The sequence below is a fragment of the Poecilia formosa genome, unplaced genomic scaffold (genome assembly GCF_000485575.1).
Source record: "Poecilia formosa unplaced genomic scaffold, Poecilia_formosa-5.1.2 Scaffold484, whole genome shotgun sequence".
Taxonomy (NCBI): Eukaryota; Metazoa; Chordata; class Actinopteri; order Cyprinodontiformes; family Poeciliidae; genus Poecilia; species Poecilia formosa.
This window is the reverse complement of record NW_006800423.1, coordinates 160,147-178,967: the sequence shown is the minus strand read 5'-3', so window position 1 is coordinate 178,967 and position 18,821 is coordinate 160,147. Positions and strand designations below refer to the sequence as shown.

Here is an 18,821-nt window from a genome sequence, read left to right as displayed (position 1 = left end):
TATTTTATGTCTCTGAGTTTTAAAAACAGTAAAATTATAGTTCAGTTAGCTTTTTGGCTTTACTTGTAGGTCTGATGCTGGTTACAAATCCAACGTATCTTAAGTCACATCCGGTTTTTACTGAATCCAATCCGCCGCGAGGATCTTACAAAGCCTGATAAAAAATAAAAACAAAAAAAAGCAGTGGTGTATGCATAGTTTTCTGACTGAACTTTAAATATTATGTCTGTGAAGGGAATTCAAGTGACTGTAGGTTGAAATGGATCTGTAAATCACTGTATTCTGTTTTTATTTATATTTTTATTTATTCCAGCTTCATTGGAATTGGGTTGTAAAAATGTGTCAACTTCACTTCAAATCAGCAGCTTGTCGGCTGAAACTTGGACATTACTGGGTGCTTCGGCAGGACATTTCTAACTAAAAACACATCAGAGCTGATTTCAGTCTCAACCCTAAAGAAGTCATGTGCTTAAAAGTTGAATACTTGCCAGGAAACCAATAATTTGATCTCTATTGATCAATTCTGATTAAAACAGAGGCGTCAAATATCCAGCCAGGGTTGTAAGAGGTGCTTAATAAGGACTAGATAATATGGGATTGAGTTGTAACTTATTGAGGGATGTTCAAATGAATATTAGTGGAGGCGTATGTTAATATTTTAGCCTGTGTTTAATATCAGATATGACAATTTATTGTAAGATTGTTTGGTGTTTAATTATCTCATCCTGTAAAACGAACAGTTTAAACGCATCTTTAAAATCCTCTACATTAATATGACATTTGATAATGAGTGGATGTAAACTTCTAACCGGATCTGTAGATAATATTCAGAGATACTGAAGCCATGTTTGTCTATGTGTAGCTATGTTTAATAACTGGGTGTTTCTCCAGGGGACGTCCTCTGAAGTTATTTCTTACTTTTACTGCAAGCAGGATGAGTTCCTGTAATGGACTCCGGCTTATGGGAAGCTACGAGGGAATAATCTTTCCTGTCATCTCTGGCCCTCTGTTTGCTCTGGAACCGGCTGATCCAGAGACCTGGATCTGCAAACCCTGCAGACATCTTGGTTTTTAAAGCAAATGTGCTTTCGCAGAATTCATTGAGCTACTCTTTTTATTTTTTTTCAAAATTGTTTGCATTTTCAGGTTGAGAGAGTTTTGGACAAACCTAAGGGACGATTTATTTACTTGGGTTGAAATATTTGTATCAGGGCTCTGTGGCTGTATGTGTTGCTCACACAGTAAGGGGTCGAGGATCGAGCATAAGACGGCAACTTGCAGAAAATTTCTCAAGATTTCAATAGCTCGTTTCTTTTTTTTTTTCTTTTGGGCTCAGCTGCAACATTTGGAACTCATTAAACATGGAACCCCGAACCCCTCCTCTTATAAGAAACAGAAATGGGATTAAAAAAGAAATCTCTCCAGTTTCTTTCCACAGACAAATCCCCCACCCCCTGCCACTACCTCCTATTTCACGATGACCTAACCGCAAAAGTATGGTCCTCTGGAAGTCAGTCAAGTGGACGCCACATGTTGATCACCAATATGTATGTGCAACTCTGCAGCATAATGAGGCTTTACTTTGGGTAAACGGAGTCTTCCTCTGTGCCACTGGACTACCAGGAAATTCTTCATAATCTATATTTTACACTCTGGCCTGAGCGGTTTTACAAACCTACAGTGAGGCTTGATCATTAAAACAGTTCTGGAGAGTTGAAAGCATTACATCAGGCTTAGGAATGAACAGGAGATTGAATTTTATTTCTTTTATTCACGTATATTTTAAATGAGCGCACTTTTGATGGATTTATGACGTTGGACTGTCTGCCTGTCTTTATGTGTCCCCTGCTCAGGTCTGGAAATCACCGCTGAGAGCTTCATGGATCGGTTAGACAATGGCTTCCTGTTGTGCCAGCTGGCTGAGACGCTGCAGGAGAAGTTCAGGCAGAGTAATGGAGACCTGCATGAGCCTGGCAATAGCAAGGTAGAGAGAAATCGGAGGATCGCAGTGAGATGGCGTGAGACAGATTACGGTGAAAATACTCATTTGGAAGTTAAATTGTGGCTGAAAGTGTTCCCAGACTTACTTTCGTTGTGAATGATTTTGCAGAGCAGGGCTCCAGAGTGAAAAAAATTAACAAATAAGTGTTCACTGATTTGATCAGATGGAACAAAGGTCACTTCGGTCTTGAGTCTTTTAGCAGCTCCTCTAAAACTGTCGATTAATATTTTGTAAGAGTTATGCAGCTCCAGTTAGCTCTCAAAGGTCCCTTTCTGTGATTTGAAAAACAACGAAATTCATTACAGGCAGCATCTCTGAACTCTTACTCTGACGGTGAAACTGAAATAAGCATTACTGGGCATTAAGACTGAAAATCTTCAATCAAAGACTAACTTCTCCTGCAGATCTGTTCTTTAGTTTTTCACATTAGGTCCTGTTGCAACCACAGGTATGTGCTTTAGTGTGATTTTATTTTAACTACCTCAAATAAGAGCAAAAACGTGAATTGGAAAGAAAATGATCATGGTTTTAACTTTTTTTTCTTTTTACAAATAAATGTCTTAGAAGTGTGGCGTGCATGTATTCCTACCTCTTTACTCTGTTACCCCCCTAAAAATTCCAATTTATATGGCAACCAATTGCTGTCTAAATTTTCCCAATTACAAAAATATTCATTTGAGTTAAAGTTTACATCTTAAAACAAGCCTTTTTTTCTCTCTCTTTTCATCAACGATAACACAATAGCACTTTGGTTCAACTTTAACCTGTTTTTTAAAAGTGCTATTTAAATAAATTTGACATTGACTTTGACACTGAGGGAAGCTACAGAGAAGCACAGCTCAGGTAGAAGAAATTGACAACCAGGTAGCGATCAGTCATTTACAAAACAAATCTAGCCTTTTGTGACAAACTGGCAACATCATGCTGTGGGGATGCATTCGAACTCGAACAAGGAAACAACCATAAATGTACAGTCAGATGTGTAAGGGAATTATTTAGATCAATGTAGAGTGTTGGAATGGTCCTGTCAAAGCCCAGACTGTTGAGATTCTGTGGCAAGACAGAATCTCAAAATAGCTTCAGCTATTTTGCAAAAAAATCATCAGAAATCTCAGTTTTTTAGATGTGGGGAGCTAGTAGCTACCTACCCCAAAATACTCACAGCTGTAATTTGTAGCAAAAGCTGGTTTGACTGAATACAAATGGCCGCCACACTTTCTTTCAGGCTTAGGGGAAAAAAAAGAAAAGAAAATCATACGTCCAAATTAGGCACCGTTTTGTGTTGATCTGTTGCATAAAATCATAATTAAATACATTCAGATTTATGATTGTATGACAGTAAAATGTAAAAAAAGAAGAAGCTCAAGAACCGAAAAAGTTTGGCTAGGTGCTGCAATTCAGTGAGATCAGCGTGACCGATGAATACAAACTTTGCCAAGAGCTCCACGATTTAAAAAACTATACAGAAAGTGAAGGTGGGGGATGGGATTTTGCTGTCTCCAATAGGGTGAAATGAAGGGGGGGAAAAAATAAGCTGTAGGGGTTTGTTAACTAGCGGGGCCCCACAGACCCTGGGAGAATTGAAAGAACTACGCTGAAGGTTTTGAACTGAGGGTTTCATGAACCTTGGAAGAAGATATCTGTAAATTAGTCCAACTATTTTCTGCCAACCTCAATGTCATCAGAGTAATTTCAGTTTCTCTTATGACAGCATATGTTTTTATGAAGTAAATTATTTTTTTTTTACTCAAACATAAGTAAAATACAGATATAAAATCCTGATTTTAATATATTTACAATAGATTTACTTAATTCTGTCAGTTCAGAGGCAAATGAAGGCAAAGGATCTTTTGTGGCGCCTTCTGTGAGAGTTGTTGATGTTTGCAGTGGGGCATTGCCGCTCTGATGACGAAGGGTCTCCTGATCTCAGTGTGAGCGCAGCAGCAGCAGCAGCACAGATGTGAGGAAATACTTGAGGTCAACGACCGTGGGACAGCAGAGACGCTACTGAACATAAAGGAGCACATTGATTGTTGAGAGCAGAAGAAAAACAGCAGAGCCGTCTCAGGTTTTCAGATTGTTTGCAATGGACATATGTTGCTCTTTATCCACAATTAAAAGACACGTCAGCGTAAATGTCAGAATCTAACAACAGAACAGCGTGTTTTCCACATTTCTTGCTCCATAAAGTTTTGTTTAATGCCACTTGAAGCTTTCCAAGTCACCTAAAGAGCTGCAGTTTTTACCCTCAGGTGGGTCTAAGTGAACTCCAGTAGAAGTCAAGTCTTATCTGCTCATGTGACCTGACTGAGCAGCAGGAAAACATAAATTAAATGTTGTAGATACAAAAAAAAAAAGATTTCTTCATTTTCGTGCTAAATTCCAATGCAAAAACATAATACAGACATGATCAGTTCAGATTAGTCCTATGTGTGATTGAAAGCAGGACAAATGCAACATAAAGCTTTGAAAACTGTGTGAAATCTGCAGACTCCATGACGTTTGAGGCTTCACTTTTGAGATGGTTCAGAAAAAGGCCAATGAAGACTGGTTTAACTCTGTAATACTAAACAGCTGGTGAGACCTCTCACTGCTAATTAGTCTAATTGCAAACAGATTAGTTACATGATGAGCCAGAAAAAATAAACAAACCAAAGTGGTTGAGGCTTCTACAAATGGAAAAATGAGGGAAGAATGTTAAAGCAGCTCAGTATTTAGCTTCCTTGCCTGTGTGTTCCTAAACAAAAGCAGCATCGACCCAGTTAAGCTGATTCAAGCTCACAAAACTGAAACTGAATTCATTCAAACTTCAAGTCCACTAAAGGTTTTAAACTAAGGTCTAACTCAAAATGTGAACCTGGACTTTTGTTTTTGTAAGGTTTCGGGTTTTGATATTTTGTTCAGTAAATAGTTTAATTTTAAAACCAACTACTTCCTCTTTGCATTTGGTTCTTGCTCTACTGTAACGTTAGCTGAAGTTCTCGAAACATATCTTGTCCCTGTGGCCAAACAGCTCAATCTTCTTCTTGTCAGTTCATAAAACTTTCCTCTAAAACAAAGTTGGCTTGTTCAGCTTGGCAGATTCAATTTTCTGTCAGTACTGAGGTTGTTGGTTTTGGAGCAGTGCTTTTTCTTGGTTAGCATCCTCTCATTCTTTGCTAGCGTAAAACTTGTTTCAGTTCAGTCAGTTTGAAGATGTTTTACATGAGATGGGCTCAGTTGAGTGTCGCAACAGAACAATGGGCAGCAGGCTGGCAACAGGACAATGATCCCAAATGTAAAACAAAACTGCTTTTTGAATGGAACAACTCTGGAAAAAAATCTTTAGCTTTAGAGAATGTGGACTTTGTATAAAAATGTTATCCCAGACCTAACCAGTTTGCATGAACTTGTGGCCTGTAGATGACCACAAAATATGTGGTTGAGAACATTTTAAAACATATCAATAAACATGCTTGTTTTTATTTGAGCCTGCTTGTAGCGATTCTTAACTAGTGCAGCTACTTCTTGATTTTATTTACATTTTTTATTAGATGCACTAACTGTTGGGATACCTCGTTAAAAACTTAAAATAATATTCTTCTTCTTACCACAACTGCACATCCCTGGGGTTTTGAAACATGATGCTGGTGATAAAATAGACCTGTTGCCCCATTATCGCTCATCCACTTATTAATGTGTTAGCACATAAAATGTGCTGAACGTAGACTTTAAATTTGTTAAATCTGTTATAGAAAAGACTATATTTGTTAAATAGGAAACACATTTTGAAGATAAGTGGAGCATTTATTCATTTGGGGAAGAAAGCTGCACAGATCTCAAGGTGAGAAAACTGCAGATAGTTCTGCAAATGTTTTGATTAGGCCGAGTTTTAATCACTCAATAACTGGCCGCTGCATGTTGAGCAAGACAGATAAGATATATAATAATAACACAAGTATGAGTCAACATATGCACTAAATGTGAACAGATGTATAAAAATTTGCCTTAAACCACCCATGCTCTATTCAAGTATATATTTTATTTTTATTCTTTATGTTCCCCTTTGTTCAGAAATACTGTTTTATGAAGCTCTTTACCTTATGTGCAATCAAACACACAAAGGTGCCAATAATAACATAACAAGCCACAGCAGAAATACATTTCATTTTGACTGGCATATTAAATGCCATTGGCAAACGTTTTTTCCACAGCTATGTTCAGTAATAGAGGAACATAAATGAGTGAAAAAAAAAAGGTTTAAAAGAGATCCTGGAATGAAATGAAAAATACCCACAAAAGCTTGCATATTTCCTGCATGAGCTCACTGCACCTTTCTCGAAGCGCAGACACACATATCCTTCATAAAACCGCAGCAAGGCGCATAAATCTCTGTGAACGGACCGCGTGGGGGCTGAAACCCATAAGTATGTCATTTGATCCTAAATCACGGAGGGTCTGGTAAAGTAACTCCAGTTTTCGGAGCCTTCATCTCCCATATTGATCCGCAAAGAAAAGGCTCCCAGATACCAGGATGAAACCGGAGCAGATGGAGGAGACACTGCTGTCTACTTCATCTCAATCAAAACACTGGACTGGGCCACACGTTGGCAAAATACACCTCAATCTCTTTTTGGGCCTCAATCAACTACAAATAGATCCATGAAAATAATGTTTAAATATCTTGGAGCTTTGGGTTTGCAGTGAGACGGTCCTGGGCTCCGGTCCCAGTCTGGGGTCTGACTGCATGGAGTTTGCATGTTCTCCCTCTGCATGTGGCTCTTGTCCCAATCGTGTATTTTTCATTTTTTACTTCAATCATTCTGCTGGGATAATAACGTCTTTAAAAACTGAATTGCTTCACTATCATCTGAATTTTTGATCTGAACATTTTGAATTCTGGTTTACATGTTTCATAGGTCAGTGGCGTTTCTCCATTTATAAGGAAACCACATGGTCGTTTTGTCATTCAAAGAGGTTTTCCGGTTTGGCAGACAAATCGTTGACAACACAATGACAGAAATTTGGTTTTAACTACCTGTATGACCATTTTCATACAATGTGCAACTAAAAAAGTCATTTTTTATTACACTTTGAAAGCATTTCCATAAAATCAACAGAATATACAAGGATGGGGAAGGATACATAAAAGGATCACAATAAGACAAAAAACTGTGGTCACATCGATATCTCAGGAAGTGCAAGGAAAAAAAAATCTCATCTTAAATCATTTAGAGAATTACTATTTTAATTCTTTACTTGCGTGTTTTCTCTTATTTGTGCTTTCAGAAGAAAATCCCCAATCGGAGGATCCCGTGCCGGCAGAGCGCTCCGTCCGGTTCTTTCTTTGCTCGCGACAACACAGCTAACTTCCTGGCCTGGTGCCGAGAGGTCGGAGTGGGTGAAACATGTCTCTTTGAGTCTGAGGGCCTAGGTGAGTTGAACTGGGTTTTCCCCATTTGTATCAGACCGCCACCAAATCTGAATGTTGGACAATCTGGCTGTGCTAACAAAGATCCCAACTCTGGCACTGCCAGGACCCCGGACTCAGGTTTCTGGCTCCTTTCAGAGCATTGATTGTGCAGGTACAATAGTAAGCAGAATGGACTGTCTACCTCACAATCCTCACTTTCACTGTGGAGGGAGTAACTCTGCATGATGAGAAGAATGTCTGACTTAAAACACAGAAATTCAACAAATAGACATGAATGTGTGAGTAAGTGAAAAAGTAGGCCAAAGCTGTCTGAGTTTTTCTCCAGCTTTAAATATTTTTCTCTTTGTTGTCTCAAGCCTTTTTCCCTCGCATGTTATTTTACTCCAAATAAATGTCCTCCAGATAAGGTGCAGAATGTTACAGGGTCATTTACATTTTTTCTTTTTTCATTTTGATCCTGAAGGTTTATCATTGTCAAGTATGCAGATAATTTAATTTCTAGAGGTCAGGCGGCATACCGAGTAAGAGGTTAACACTGAATTACAATCCTCTTCTAGCCTTGCAGACATGCAACTGTGATTAAAATCTGTCGAAATATGTCCAGAAACAGTAGCTGATGGATTTCTTTCTCTTTCTGTCCTTCTTTCTTTGGATAAACTTATGAGTTCAGCAGTAGAGGTGTCGACACCCAGGTTTGCTCTCATACAGTGGATCTCCTTTCTGCATCGCATGGTTGGATGTGTGACATCTATCGTGTCTTTTTGTCTGCGCACTTCCTGCTTGGTTTGCCATTGGTGGAGGTTAAATCGAACATCTCAAACTTAGGCAGATTCACTCACTTTCATGTAATTTGTAGGGAAGAGAATGAAGGAGTTGAGCGACTTTTGAATGCATGGAGTCCATCAGCTTGTTTTTATGTTATTCACCATCACCAAGCCACTCATCTTCACTCATTGCCTTGTTTTTTTGTTTTTTTTTTGGATGTGTTATCGTGTCTCATTATAAAACTGAGTGCTAAGCTTTGCTCTCTTCCTGTAGTTCTGCATAAGCAGCCGCGAGAGGTGTGCCTCTGTCTACTAGAGTTGGGTCGGATAGCGTCACGGTTTGTTCCAGTTGTGCTGCGTTTTCATTTTTTTGACGCTTTTAGGCCCTCGATATGATTCATCCGATTGTTTTATTTTTTCACATTTAGCTACAATGTGGAGCCTCCAGGCCTTATAAAACTGGAGAAAGAGATTGAACAAGAAGAAAGGGCACCTCTACCTCCCCCATCACCCGTATCCCCGGCTCCGCCTCCCCTCTCGTCCCCTTCTTCATCATCCCCCTCCCCGTCTTCTTCACCGACACCGACTTCAACTCCAACTACGACCAAAGTCACTTCGTCCAAGAAGGGCGCAGGCAAGCTCCTGGATGATGCTGTAAGTCACAAACGGGTGACTTTTGCATTTCAAATCAGAGCAGAAAAATGTGCAAAAGTGTTTTATGTGTTACAGGTGAGACACATCGCTAACGATCCACCCTGCAGGTGCACAAATAAGTTCTGTGTGGAAAGACATTCGCAGGGTCGATACCGCGTTGGAGAGAAGATGCTCTTTATACGGGTGAGTTTAGCAAATGCCTGACTGAAACGAATCAAGTTTAAATGTCACCAGAATAAAAAACGTATTCCATAAATCAGGGGTCTTTGAATCCTGGCCTCTAACACTAGAGTCCTGTAACTTCAACCCACCTGAATCGAATGACGAGGTCATTAGCAGGACTCTGCACAGTGAGGAGGTAATTCAGTCATTTGATTTAGGTGCGTTAGAACCTGGGACACATCTGAAAGTCGCAGGAAATCAACCTTCAAGGCCTGGATTTGAGGACCTTTGTTATAAATATTGCACTGTATACTGTAAAATTTCTGAAAATGTAGTATTTACTAGAATTGTGTGTTTTTCTTTTGATTACTCGCTGGACAAAATTAACAGTGGATCTTCTATCTCCATAAATCCTTTCTATAAACAACTTCAGTGTTTAGTTTTTTTACTGGACCCGGTTGTCTCCAAATGTCAGTCATCCAGCTGGAGATTAATATATCTGAAGCTCGTTTAATTTTATTCATTTATTTTGAACATGGTAGAAGTATAAAATCACACACACACGAGCAGGGAATGCAAAAGACACATTTTTGTACAATAATCTTAACATGTCGGACAGAGTTGTTCCAACTGGTTAACGAACAACAAGACCAGAAAAAACTGGTGAATTAAGCTTAAAAACCAAGAACACAAACATTTAAATTAACCTCTATTATACTCAGAAAGTACAACAAATCAAATACAACATTAGGAATCTAAAATAAAGGAGAAATTATTCACTTGGCACTACATTTGAAGGTTGACGTAGGTGTTAATGCAGTTTACATGTTTTTTCTCGACTCATTCCCACCGAGTTGAAACTTATCTGCCACAAAGTAAACATCTTCTGCCTTTCACTGCAGAAACAGAATATTTCTGTCCTGTCGGCCTGATAAATTGCTCCTACCTGGTGTTATACCAGCTCAGCAGCATTTCTGAATATACCGCACAAGAACGGTGCTCTAATGTGCTCCAGGTGGTTGTGCTCATTACAACAACACAACGGTTTCTCACGCAGCGGCGCAGCCTGAGGTCTGACCATCAGATGCGTCCAACTGTCATTTCTGGCTTGGTTCGTCATATGTTGGGATTTTCCTGAAGTTCCAAAATCTTTTCTCAATATTGTGCGCTGAAAATGCTTTTGATTAGATATAAAGTGTGTGTGTGTGTTTCAAATGGTTCAAACATCAGCAAACTCTTTTTATCTGGATAAATTTGATCCTCCTTTTTCTCTGAGCCAACCATCGTTGTAAGCTCTTAATCAGAGATAATGCCACGCTCTTGCTGTGTGGAAAAATAAACATCCACCTATAACCACATATTCTAATTGCCAGGCTGTTACTTTAATCGTTAAAAACCAAAAAAAAAAAAAAAATTCTATTTGATCTGAGGAACACAATTAGCTGTGAGCACAGTAAATGTTTCTCAGCTGTCCATGAGTAGAGGGATGCCTGGTATTTGAGGAGGATAAATTGAGGCTAACCGATCTGAGAACGAGAATCTGTCCTCCTGGGATTCTGGTTACTTGGCAACCCACATCCAGGATTCACACATCCAACTATGTGATTCATGCCAGTGGTATGTTTGAGATCTGCAGGCGTGCAAACGAGAGTTTACTCTTGGATGTCCTCTGCTGCCGGCCCAATAAACTGCAGCACAGTTAAAATCTAGACCTGCCACCCAATCATCGCTAATTTTCTGCAAGGTTTTGGTGAAATAATCTGCAGTGGGGACAATCGGAGCGTAATTGCTAAGATGAAAGAATTCCAACCACAATAACATGGCGAAAATGTAAATGCCTCTAAAACCCATTGGTTTAGTCTCCAATGTGTTGCTAAGCAACCTAGGACAAATAACAAGAGGCGAAAAGTGTTGATCCAGATCAATCTGGTACGCAGCATACACTCTCCAAAGTCAGGTCTACTTTTTATCTCTGCGGCTGGCAGCACAAATGAACTGAAAAGGCTTGAAATCATCTGTTTTTCCAAACAAAATCCCGAACAATAACTAGAGATCTCGTAACAGAGAGAGAGCAGGCGTTTTTATAATGCCAAGTAAAACGAGCATTAAACGACTGTCGCTCTGTCTCTCAGCCAGCTCTCTTTATGGTGAGGATGCTTTAATTAACATTCCTCACATGGTCTCCCTGCTAGCAGCTGCTACAGTAAGGCCAGTCAGCGTCTGTAAGCAGCTGGGGTACGGCAAGCCGTTTGTGTAAACATTCCAGCCGTCATTTGTGGCCGTTATGCCAACTTAGAGTCTGTTTTGTCCACCTGGGTAAAGCTGCCTTCAGATTAAACGAAATCGACGTTGAGCAACAAATGACCTCTGTGAAAATTAGCAAATATTTCCATAGGTCATCAAAGGTCAACAAGCCAAGTCAAATGAAATATGGTGTCCATCAGCTTTGCTACGTTTGTGGAGCGAAATGTTTTGTTTGTATCACTATAATTTTAAAGTACGGCTTTTAATAACATTTTAATAAATGTTTCCAGAGGTCATCAAAGGTCAACAAACCAGTCCAGGTTTACAAAATCAAATGGAATTTTTGCCAGTCTTACGTTTTTGCTGGTTTGTGTGGCAAAAATCTTCGTTTGTGCCTTCATAATTTTTAAGATTTTAAAAATCAAACAAAACTGGTGTAAATGAATCATTCCACGTTTGTGCTGGTTTATGCGGCTAAAACGTGTTTGACACCAATTCTGTTTAATATGAAGAAGGTTTTGGGGGAGGGAGGTCACGTCACTCAGGTCTTTTGTCCATCTAGTAGAGTCAGAAGTCCTAGGAAAAATGCATATTAGTCAACCTCTGGCGCTCAACATGCTCACGTGATGACTGACCTTCCCCACTGTAGGAATAAATGAGCTGCTTGTTGTTTGAGCGTGAGACGGTGGAGAAACCTCAGAGTGTTTCTGGACGGTGCTGTCCCCGGGCCTCCGCCGTCCTCTGGGTTCCCGATGAAGGACTGGTCTCAGGCAGGAGTCATGTCCCAGAGCAGAATGATTGAAACCTCGCTGCTTCACACAGATCCATTAAGTGCACTGTAACAAAGCCCCAGGCCCAGTGCAGCTGATTGGAAGTGCTGCCCCACTGCTGCCCCCTAGATTGATTCTTGTAAGAGGCTTATAAATGTTGTATGTTCTGCTGCTGGAGGGCAAGAAGCCTCATATCTGACCACACCGAAGTCACAAGGTCCTTGGTAGTCTATCTTTTTTTTTTTTTTTTAATCAAACTGTATGTTTTAGTCAATCTTTAAAGACTAATAAAGCATTATGATTTTTTTATGTACCCTCCTTCAGTAAACAAGCTTGTTTCTGCTGAGGTGTAATGAAGTGCTAATGAGGAAAAGTGGCAGTAAGCCTTCACTCCGTAGCAGACGTATTTTATGAGCACAGTCTCTTGGGAATGCGAGCGTTTGATCATCTAATACAGCGGCGTGTTTTATTTCTTCTTTTTACTATAATGGGTGACGCTGCCATGGCAGCGAACCTTGGGAATGCGCCCTGATGTGACAGGTGTCACATCCTAAGGAAAAATTGCTGCAAAAAATAAAAGAAGTCACTTTATAGACTTGTGAGGCAAACATAGCGCAGATTTAGAGAGTTTGAGTGGAGAAACCAGCTGGATATTTAACAGCCGTACTGACCGTGCTTTCAAATCTGGGGCTGCAATGTGACAAAATGTAAACGTTCTATGGCTATTATTTAATTTCCCAGTTACTGTAGACTTTCTCCTACAAAGAAGTCTTTTGTATTTTTCAAGACATTTATTACAGAGGTTTTCATCAAGATTGCAGGTAAACCTGTTAAACAAATGTTTGTTTCCGAATGACTTCTTAAACCAGCTTCGCCCCGATTCGATTTCCTTTTGCAGATGCTGCACAACAAGCATGTGATGGTGCGGGTCGGCGGAGGCTGGGAGACGTTCGAGAGCTACCTGCTGAAACACGACCCCTGCCGCATGCTGCAGATTTCCAGAGTGGAGGGAAAGATATCCCCCATCAGCACCAAGTCCCCCAACATCAAAGACCTCGCCCCGGACAGCTACCTGGTGGTGGCGGCCCACTACCGCAGCAAGAAGTGAAGGCCCACCGCAGAGTGGTTCTGGTCTGGACATGGTGTATGCGTGACTTTTTTAAGACCGCTCTAATAACGGGGCTTTGCTATGCAAAAACGTGGAGGAAACGGAGAGAGACGACTTGTAAAATAATGATTTGTTGTTTGAGGGGGTAGGAGGAGGAAAAAATAGAAATCTTGGGTAGTATAGTTTTCAATTTAATTTTGTGCTTTATCTTATTTTCTTTAGCTTAGGAAATTCTCATACTTTATTAATTTTGTTGATAATTAGTGTAGTGGGTGAAACAGGAGCTTAGCAGGGAAGTTGTAGATGTTTGTGACATTTGGTTTTAATCGTTAGTTATACTTGAAGCTTTTCAGTGAGTATTCAGAGGCACCCTATCTAAATCTGATAGTCGACATGCAGAAGTTCATCCTTTTCATGTAAACTAGAGATGGATTCATCAGCACCTTTGTGAAACTAACATTTTGTCATGTAATGCCGTTGTAACACAGTAGGTAGAAGATATTCCACAAGGATCAATATTTTGATGTTTCAAACTAATTTTAACAAATATATCAGAATAACAAAACTTTGTACTATCCAAAGCTTTAGATTGTGTGTCTTTGCATAATATAAAACATTTCTCTAAAATCCAACACTTACAAGTATTTCTTTTAATGGATTTCTGATTAGATTAAATGTAAGCAGTGCTTGCACTACATGCAACATTCCCACTTTGAATTGATTTACTGGCTAGGTTGTGGCATAATCTTTATTTAAACAATACAATCTCACGCAGAACTGAACCAGAGGGTTTTTGACTTGAGAAGCTACTTAAGTTTTTCTTTTTGTGTAGAGTTACTGACCTCTAGAGGTAGAACAGAGATCAACATGAAAACAATCTGACTTTTGGTTTGGAGTCTTACAATAACAGACAATACCTGTATGAAAGCTGAGCTCATTGATATGTGATTTTTTATGGATTATTATGTTGGTTTTGAACTAAGAATGATGATTAAAAACCATCAAGTTTCTTAGAAGTGAAAATCCTTTTTTTAACTGTAAATAAAGTCTCATTGTTTGTGACAACCTCTCCTCTTGTTTCCAAATATCAAAATCCTTGAATGATCTTCGTAATTAAAACATCTGTAAATGTTCATCTGATGCCCTGCAGACACAAAGTCAGAAGGTGTCATTATGTGTTGAGATGTAAAACCAGAAATCAGCATCTGGAGTCCAAACACACGTAACAGAAATGTGCTTTATTAACTGTAGCAATACCATTGGCTATACTCTTTGTCCTACAAAATGGCAAGAGCACCAGAAGCTTTTGAGGATCAGGCAGCTTTAAGAAAAGACCTCAGTTAAGTTAAGCACTTCGAGGAATATTCACTACACCGTCATCCAGCACCATATGTGAGAGTACAAAGGCAAAGCTGCAGTCTCCAAAAAAAACTGTGACAGACAGTAGAGAGAAATTACTAATCAATTGTGAGTTGTGGCATATTCACACAAACGGTAACACTAGTTTTTAAATCAAACCAAATCATATTAGTGCTTTACAGTTAAATTCAAATGAAGAAACTCAACCAGTGCAATAGAGCAGGATTATAACTGATTTATAAAGTGCCAAAGGTCAAATGCGCAAGGGTGAAGAGGGCGATCCTGGTCTGGAAAATATTTCGGCCTGTTTGCCATTGATGCATATAATCAGACAGTGGCTGATGGTGAGCTCAGCAGAATAACCAAAGTGACAACTAAATCATGTCATCAGCAGAGCAGAGCTGAAATCATGTTTGCTCCCCTGCACCTTAAACAATCCAGTACAAAAAATGAATTTAAAAAGTCCAACACGTCATTCATTGTGTTCCTTAAAAGAAAGGTGATGTTTGCCAGAGGCCTGTCCACTGCAAAGGTCATCAACATGCCTAAGTCACCAAGCATAGTTCAGCTTTTAAACCGTCACGTTTGTGTAAGTTACTATGTTACCAAGAAGCTCTGAACTAAACCCGCTTCAGTACCGAGAGGAAAAAACATCTTAATTACAGAAGAAAATTACAAAAAATAAACGACTACGATCTCTAAAACTGATGACTCATTTTCTTTAAAAGACATTCTTCGAATGATGAGCCCTGTTTAATCGCACACATCGTTATATTACTAATATAATCATGTTTAATCGGAGGTTTGAACAGTAGTGCGTCATCCTCAACCTGTTGTTTATAACTTGGCAAATACGGTTTAGTTTTCTGCCTGATGTGATGACAATCAAATGTTTGTAACATAAAATCAAGCAAAAAAAAAAAAAGAAAAAGAAAAGGTTCAACCGGGCAGCAGTTCCAACTTTTTCAAGTAATCCAGCAGACAGACTTCATGTTGATTTGGACATTTTAAGTCCAACTTCTCCATCAGGAACTTCATCCGACCTGCCACTGAAGACAAAAACAAAAACAAAGATCAAACAACCGAGCTGGTTACACATCCAACATGAAACCTCTGCATATATAATACTGCTGTAAATGTTATCGAGATCAAAGTTCAATAAGATATATATGTCAGAGATAACAATAATCATAGCCCTTTTTATGGCAAGGATTACTGTAATGTAATGTGTAAGCATCCTACAGCTTTACCGAAAGACACAATTGAAGTTTAAAATTAAAACGCGTGAAAAGAAGCATGAAGCCAAAGCTAAACGTACCTTCAGTCCACCGCCGCCAGACACAGACGTGGTCATCGCCTGCTTCTCAGTTTCTTCCTGTTTCTTTCTTTTCCTTTCAACTGCTTCTGGATTTTTGACACCCCTGTATGCCGTCTGGAAATCAGAGAGGAAGTGGAGAAAAAAAAATGAAAACCCAGCAGGAAACGGCAATGCTCATTTCTGACTTCACTGAATGTTAGAAATACTGTGTACACAGGCATGCATCTGTGCTTTTAACAGGATATTCCGTTTCAGCTGCAACCTTTCAGAATAAAAGGCATGATCTAGTGTGCACGCATTCAACCGCCAAATAAGGCATCGCAGTAAAAAGACGCAGCAGCTTCTTTCACTCTCGGTGCGCTGCCTATTCTATCGGTGGGTTAGAGCTTTGTGCTTTTGCTTGCAGCAGCCTGAACTGTAAAGGTTAACACATAACAGTGACTGAGAGCAGAGAAATGTGGCAGTAAAAGTATTAGCCAGCCTCAGAGGTTGGCTTTCATTTCCATCTGAATTGACTTACCTTGATTTAACTTTAGCATGGCTCTTACTGGTTTGCAAGTGTCTTTTCTGCACAATAGAAAAATGCTCACCACACTGCGCAGCAGTTCTTAAATACAAGTTACCAAATGTTCAGATGTTTATAATCAAGAAATGGCTTTTTGACGACATGAATAGCATGGCTGAAAAATGATATAGAGAGGAAGGATTTCCTTTTTTTTTTCTTTATGGCACACTGGTGGGACTGTTTTTATACCGTGGCATTTTTTTTTTTTTTTATGAAGGTGAATATGTTTATCGTCAATATATTTTAGATAAGGATACTTTTGGAAACGGTGCACTTATGTCTGTGACCACAGGCTTATTTTATGTGATCGGTCAACACAAATTAGAACATATTTTTTAAGCAAAATGAAAAGGAAGATTTTTGTGTTACAAATAAAAATCTGAAAAGTATAATGTGCATTTATATTGAACCTTCCTTGATACAACATTCATAAATAAAATCCTTCAAAATTTTATTATTTTTTTTTATTTAACAGAGTGTCTTTGTGTAGCTAAATCTTTGTACAGCTGTCATGTGCAGGCCACCCAGAAACATCCAGAGGAAGGAAAACCACTGACTGCAAGTTTAAAGATCGAGTTGGTTACAAAAAAAAATGTCTACAGTAATCCACTTTTCAATCCATAAACGAAAAACCATTTTAACACGAGAACAAAATTTACATTTTTGGCCTACAATCAAAATGTTGCCTGAACATATGATTCCCACTGTGAGATGGCGGTGGCAGCATCATGCTGTGTGGACAGGAGGCTTTGGAGTAACAGTGATGAGACAGTTGGTTAGAGTTGATGGGGCTTTACAAAAAAGTCATTTTATGAGGTTTATTGAGGCCTGGAGTTTACTATCGAGAAAGACAACAACCGCAGTCAGGGCTGAATGTCTAAGAATGACCCAGTCAAAGCCCACACTTAAATCAAACCCAGAAAACCTAAAACTACAGGAACATGTTGCTCTATAAGCTTTTGAGAACAGCAGTTGTTTAAAAAAAAAAAAAAAGCAAACCAACACGTACCTTACTATGCACCGCTTTTTGTTGGTCTAACACGGCTTGTCGATGTTTACATGATGGGCGTGACCCTAGGCCACTAAGTTAATAAAACCAGCTTAGCTAAATACTAAGTGTCTGACTCAAAATCTGCAACGGGAACCACCCAGTACTGACCTCTTTTTGTCTCTTCTCAGCGGCTTCAGCCAATTGTTGTCTCCTTGTCTCCTGTTCAGGACAGAAAAATTAATGAAATGACAATTATGTGCATAACATGTCGCTGTTTACTGTAAACACGCTAAAAAGGGCCTTTTCAGTACAAAGAGTGACAAAAACACATTCTTCTTGGCTTTGTTACTCTGTATGTCATTCTGGCTCATCTATAGCGACATATCTAACAGGAAATGTAATTAATTACATTAACTTACAGGATCCGGGGTGACAACAACGTCGTCAGCTGCTCCACCAAGGCACGGTAAGCACATTCCCATTCTGGAATAATTTTATTATTCCACGCAGTAAAAGAACGGCGTAGAAAATTAGTTTTCAGTTTCTCCAACTAATTAAACCAGAAATCTAATAGGCTATTTGGCCAGTCACAACTTGTATGCGTAGTAAATAAGGCAAAAGAAGCGGCAGCTTCTACTCCAGCTGACAGCCGCTGGGTCAGCGGACATACCGTTTCCGTTAGCTAACAGCGGCTCCTGCTATTAGCCCGGGGTGGACATTAGCATTCTAGCTACCTCCTAGTTTAAGCTACCACTACAAGCCAAGCTGCTTCTCTTAGTCACATAATAAACCGTTTCCCTCCGCACCTTTTATTAAATCGGCGCCACATTTGGAAAATAAATCGCCCCAGAAGTCAGATGCCTAGAGTTCAACACGCCTCTTTGCCCGTTTGTTTGTGCAGCTTTACTGATAAAGCCAATATGTTACGTCGGTTACGTTCAATAACGGTACGTTAATAAGCGCTGATGACGTCACGTGCATTTAGTTTTAACGTGGTCATCCAAGAAATTACTCAAATAATAAATATAAAGCTATGTGCAAATGTGGGTACTTTAACGACTAAAATAAAAAATATATACATGTTTTAAAAAGTAGACATTATTATAAATTATGTTAACATAATTTAGAAATAAATCAAGGCACAAGAGATATTTTTCTTTTTTTTATTTCAACAAAGGTAAATCATCACAGGGTATTTCCAGTCACAACTGTTTGCTGTATATACACTTGAACTAGGCTCAATAGAGAGAAAATAAAATAAATAAAATAAAAACAATATTTCACATTTTGTCAACTATAAAAAAGACGACTTTTGTCTTTCATTTGTATTATATGTCATATTTTGGCTTTGTTTATCTTTTACTTATGTAATAATATGAAGTAGTGCTGGTCTACTTGAGTGCAATTTTTTGTACTCCCTTCAGATGAAGATCATGTAAATTCATCCATCCATCCATCCATCCATCCATCC

General features: G+C 39.1%; 2 protein-coding genes across 2 annotated transcripts in view; one reads left to right on the top strand and one right to left on the bottom strand.

Moving 5' to 3' along the window:
• gas2a (growth arrest-specific 2a) overlaps positions 1-15,396 on the top strand; it is a 21,294-nt gene extending 5,898 nt beyond the window's left edge. The window contains exons 4-9 of the mRNA XM_007578587.2: positions 1,854-1,984; positions 7,271-7,415; positions 8,454-8,517; positions 8,608-8,833; positions 8,909-9,016; positions 12,908-15,396. Coding sequence (XP_007578649.1) covers positions 1,854-1,984; positions 7,271-7,415; positions 8,454-8,517; positions 8,608-8,833; positions 8,909-9,016; positions 12,908-13,117 — 884 coding nt within the window. The 3' untranslated portion in view covers positions 13,118-15,396. The remainder of the gene's footprint in view (positions 1-1,853; positions 1,985-7,270; positions 7,416-8,453; positions 8,518-8,607; positions 8,834-8,908; positions 9,017-12,907) is intronic.
• svip (small VCP interacting protein) lies at positions 14,341-18,294 on the bottom strand. The gene is made up of 4 exons (XM_007578588.2): positions 17,770-18,294; positions 17,519-17,569; positions 15,795-15,908; positions 14,341-15,525 (listed from the first exon to the last, which is right to left on the bottom strand). Exons 1-4 carry the CDS (start codon positions 17,830-17,832, stop codon positions 15,511-15,513), a joined length of 243 nt encoding a protein of 80 aa, XP_007578650.1. The 5' UTR covers positions 17,833-18,294; the 3' UTR covers positions 14,341-15,510.
• Positions 18,295-18,821: the final 527 nt, after the last annotated feature.

Coding starts and splice junctions, on each gene's coding strand:
- svip (XM_007578588.2), bottom strand. CDS start 17,832: ATGGGAATGTGCTTACCGTGCCTTGGTGGAGCAGCTGACGACGTTGTT. Junction 17,570..17,769: donor TTGTTGTCACCCCGGATCCT/GTAAGTTAATGT, acceptor TGTCCTGAACAG/GAGACAAGGAGACAACAATT. Junction 15,909..17,518: donor CTGAGAAGAGACAAAAAGAG/GTCAGTACTGGG, acceptor TCTGATTTCCAG/ACGGCATACAGGGGTGTCAA.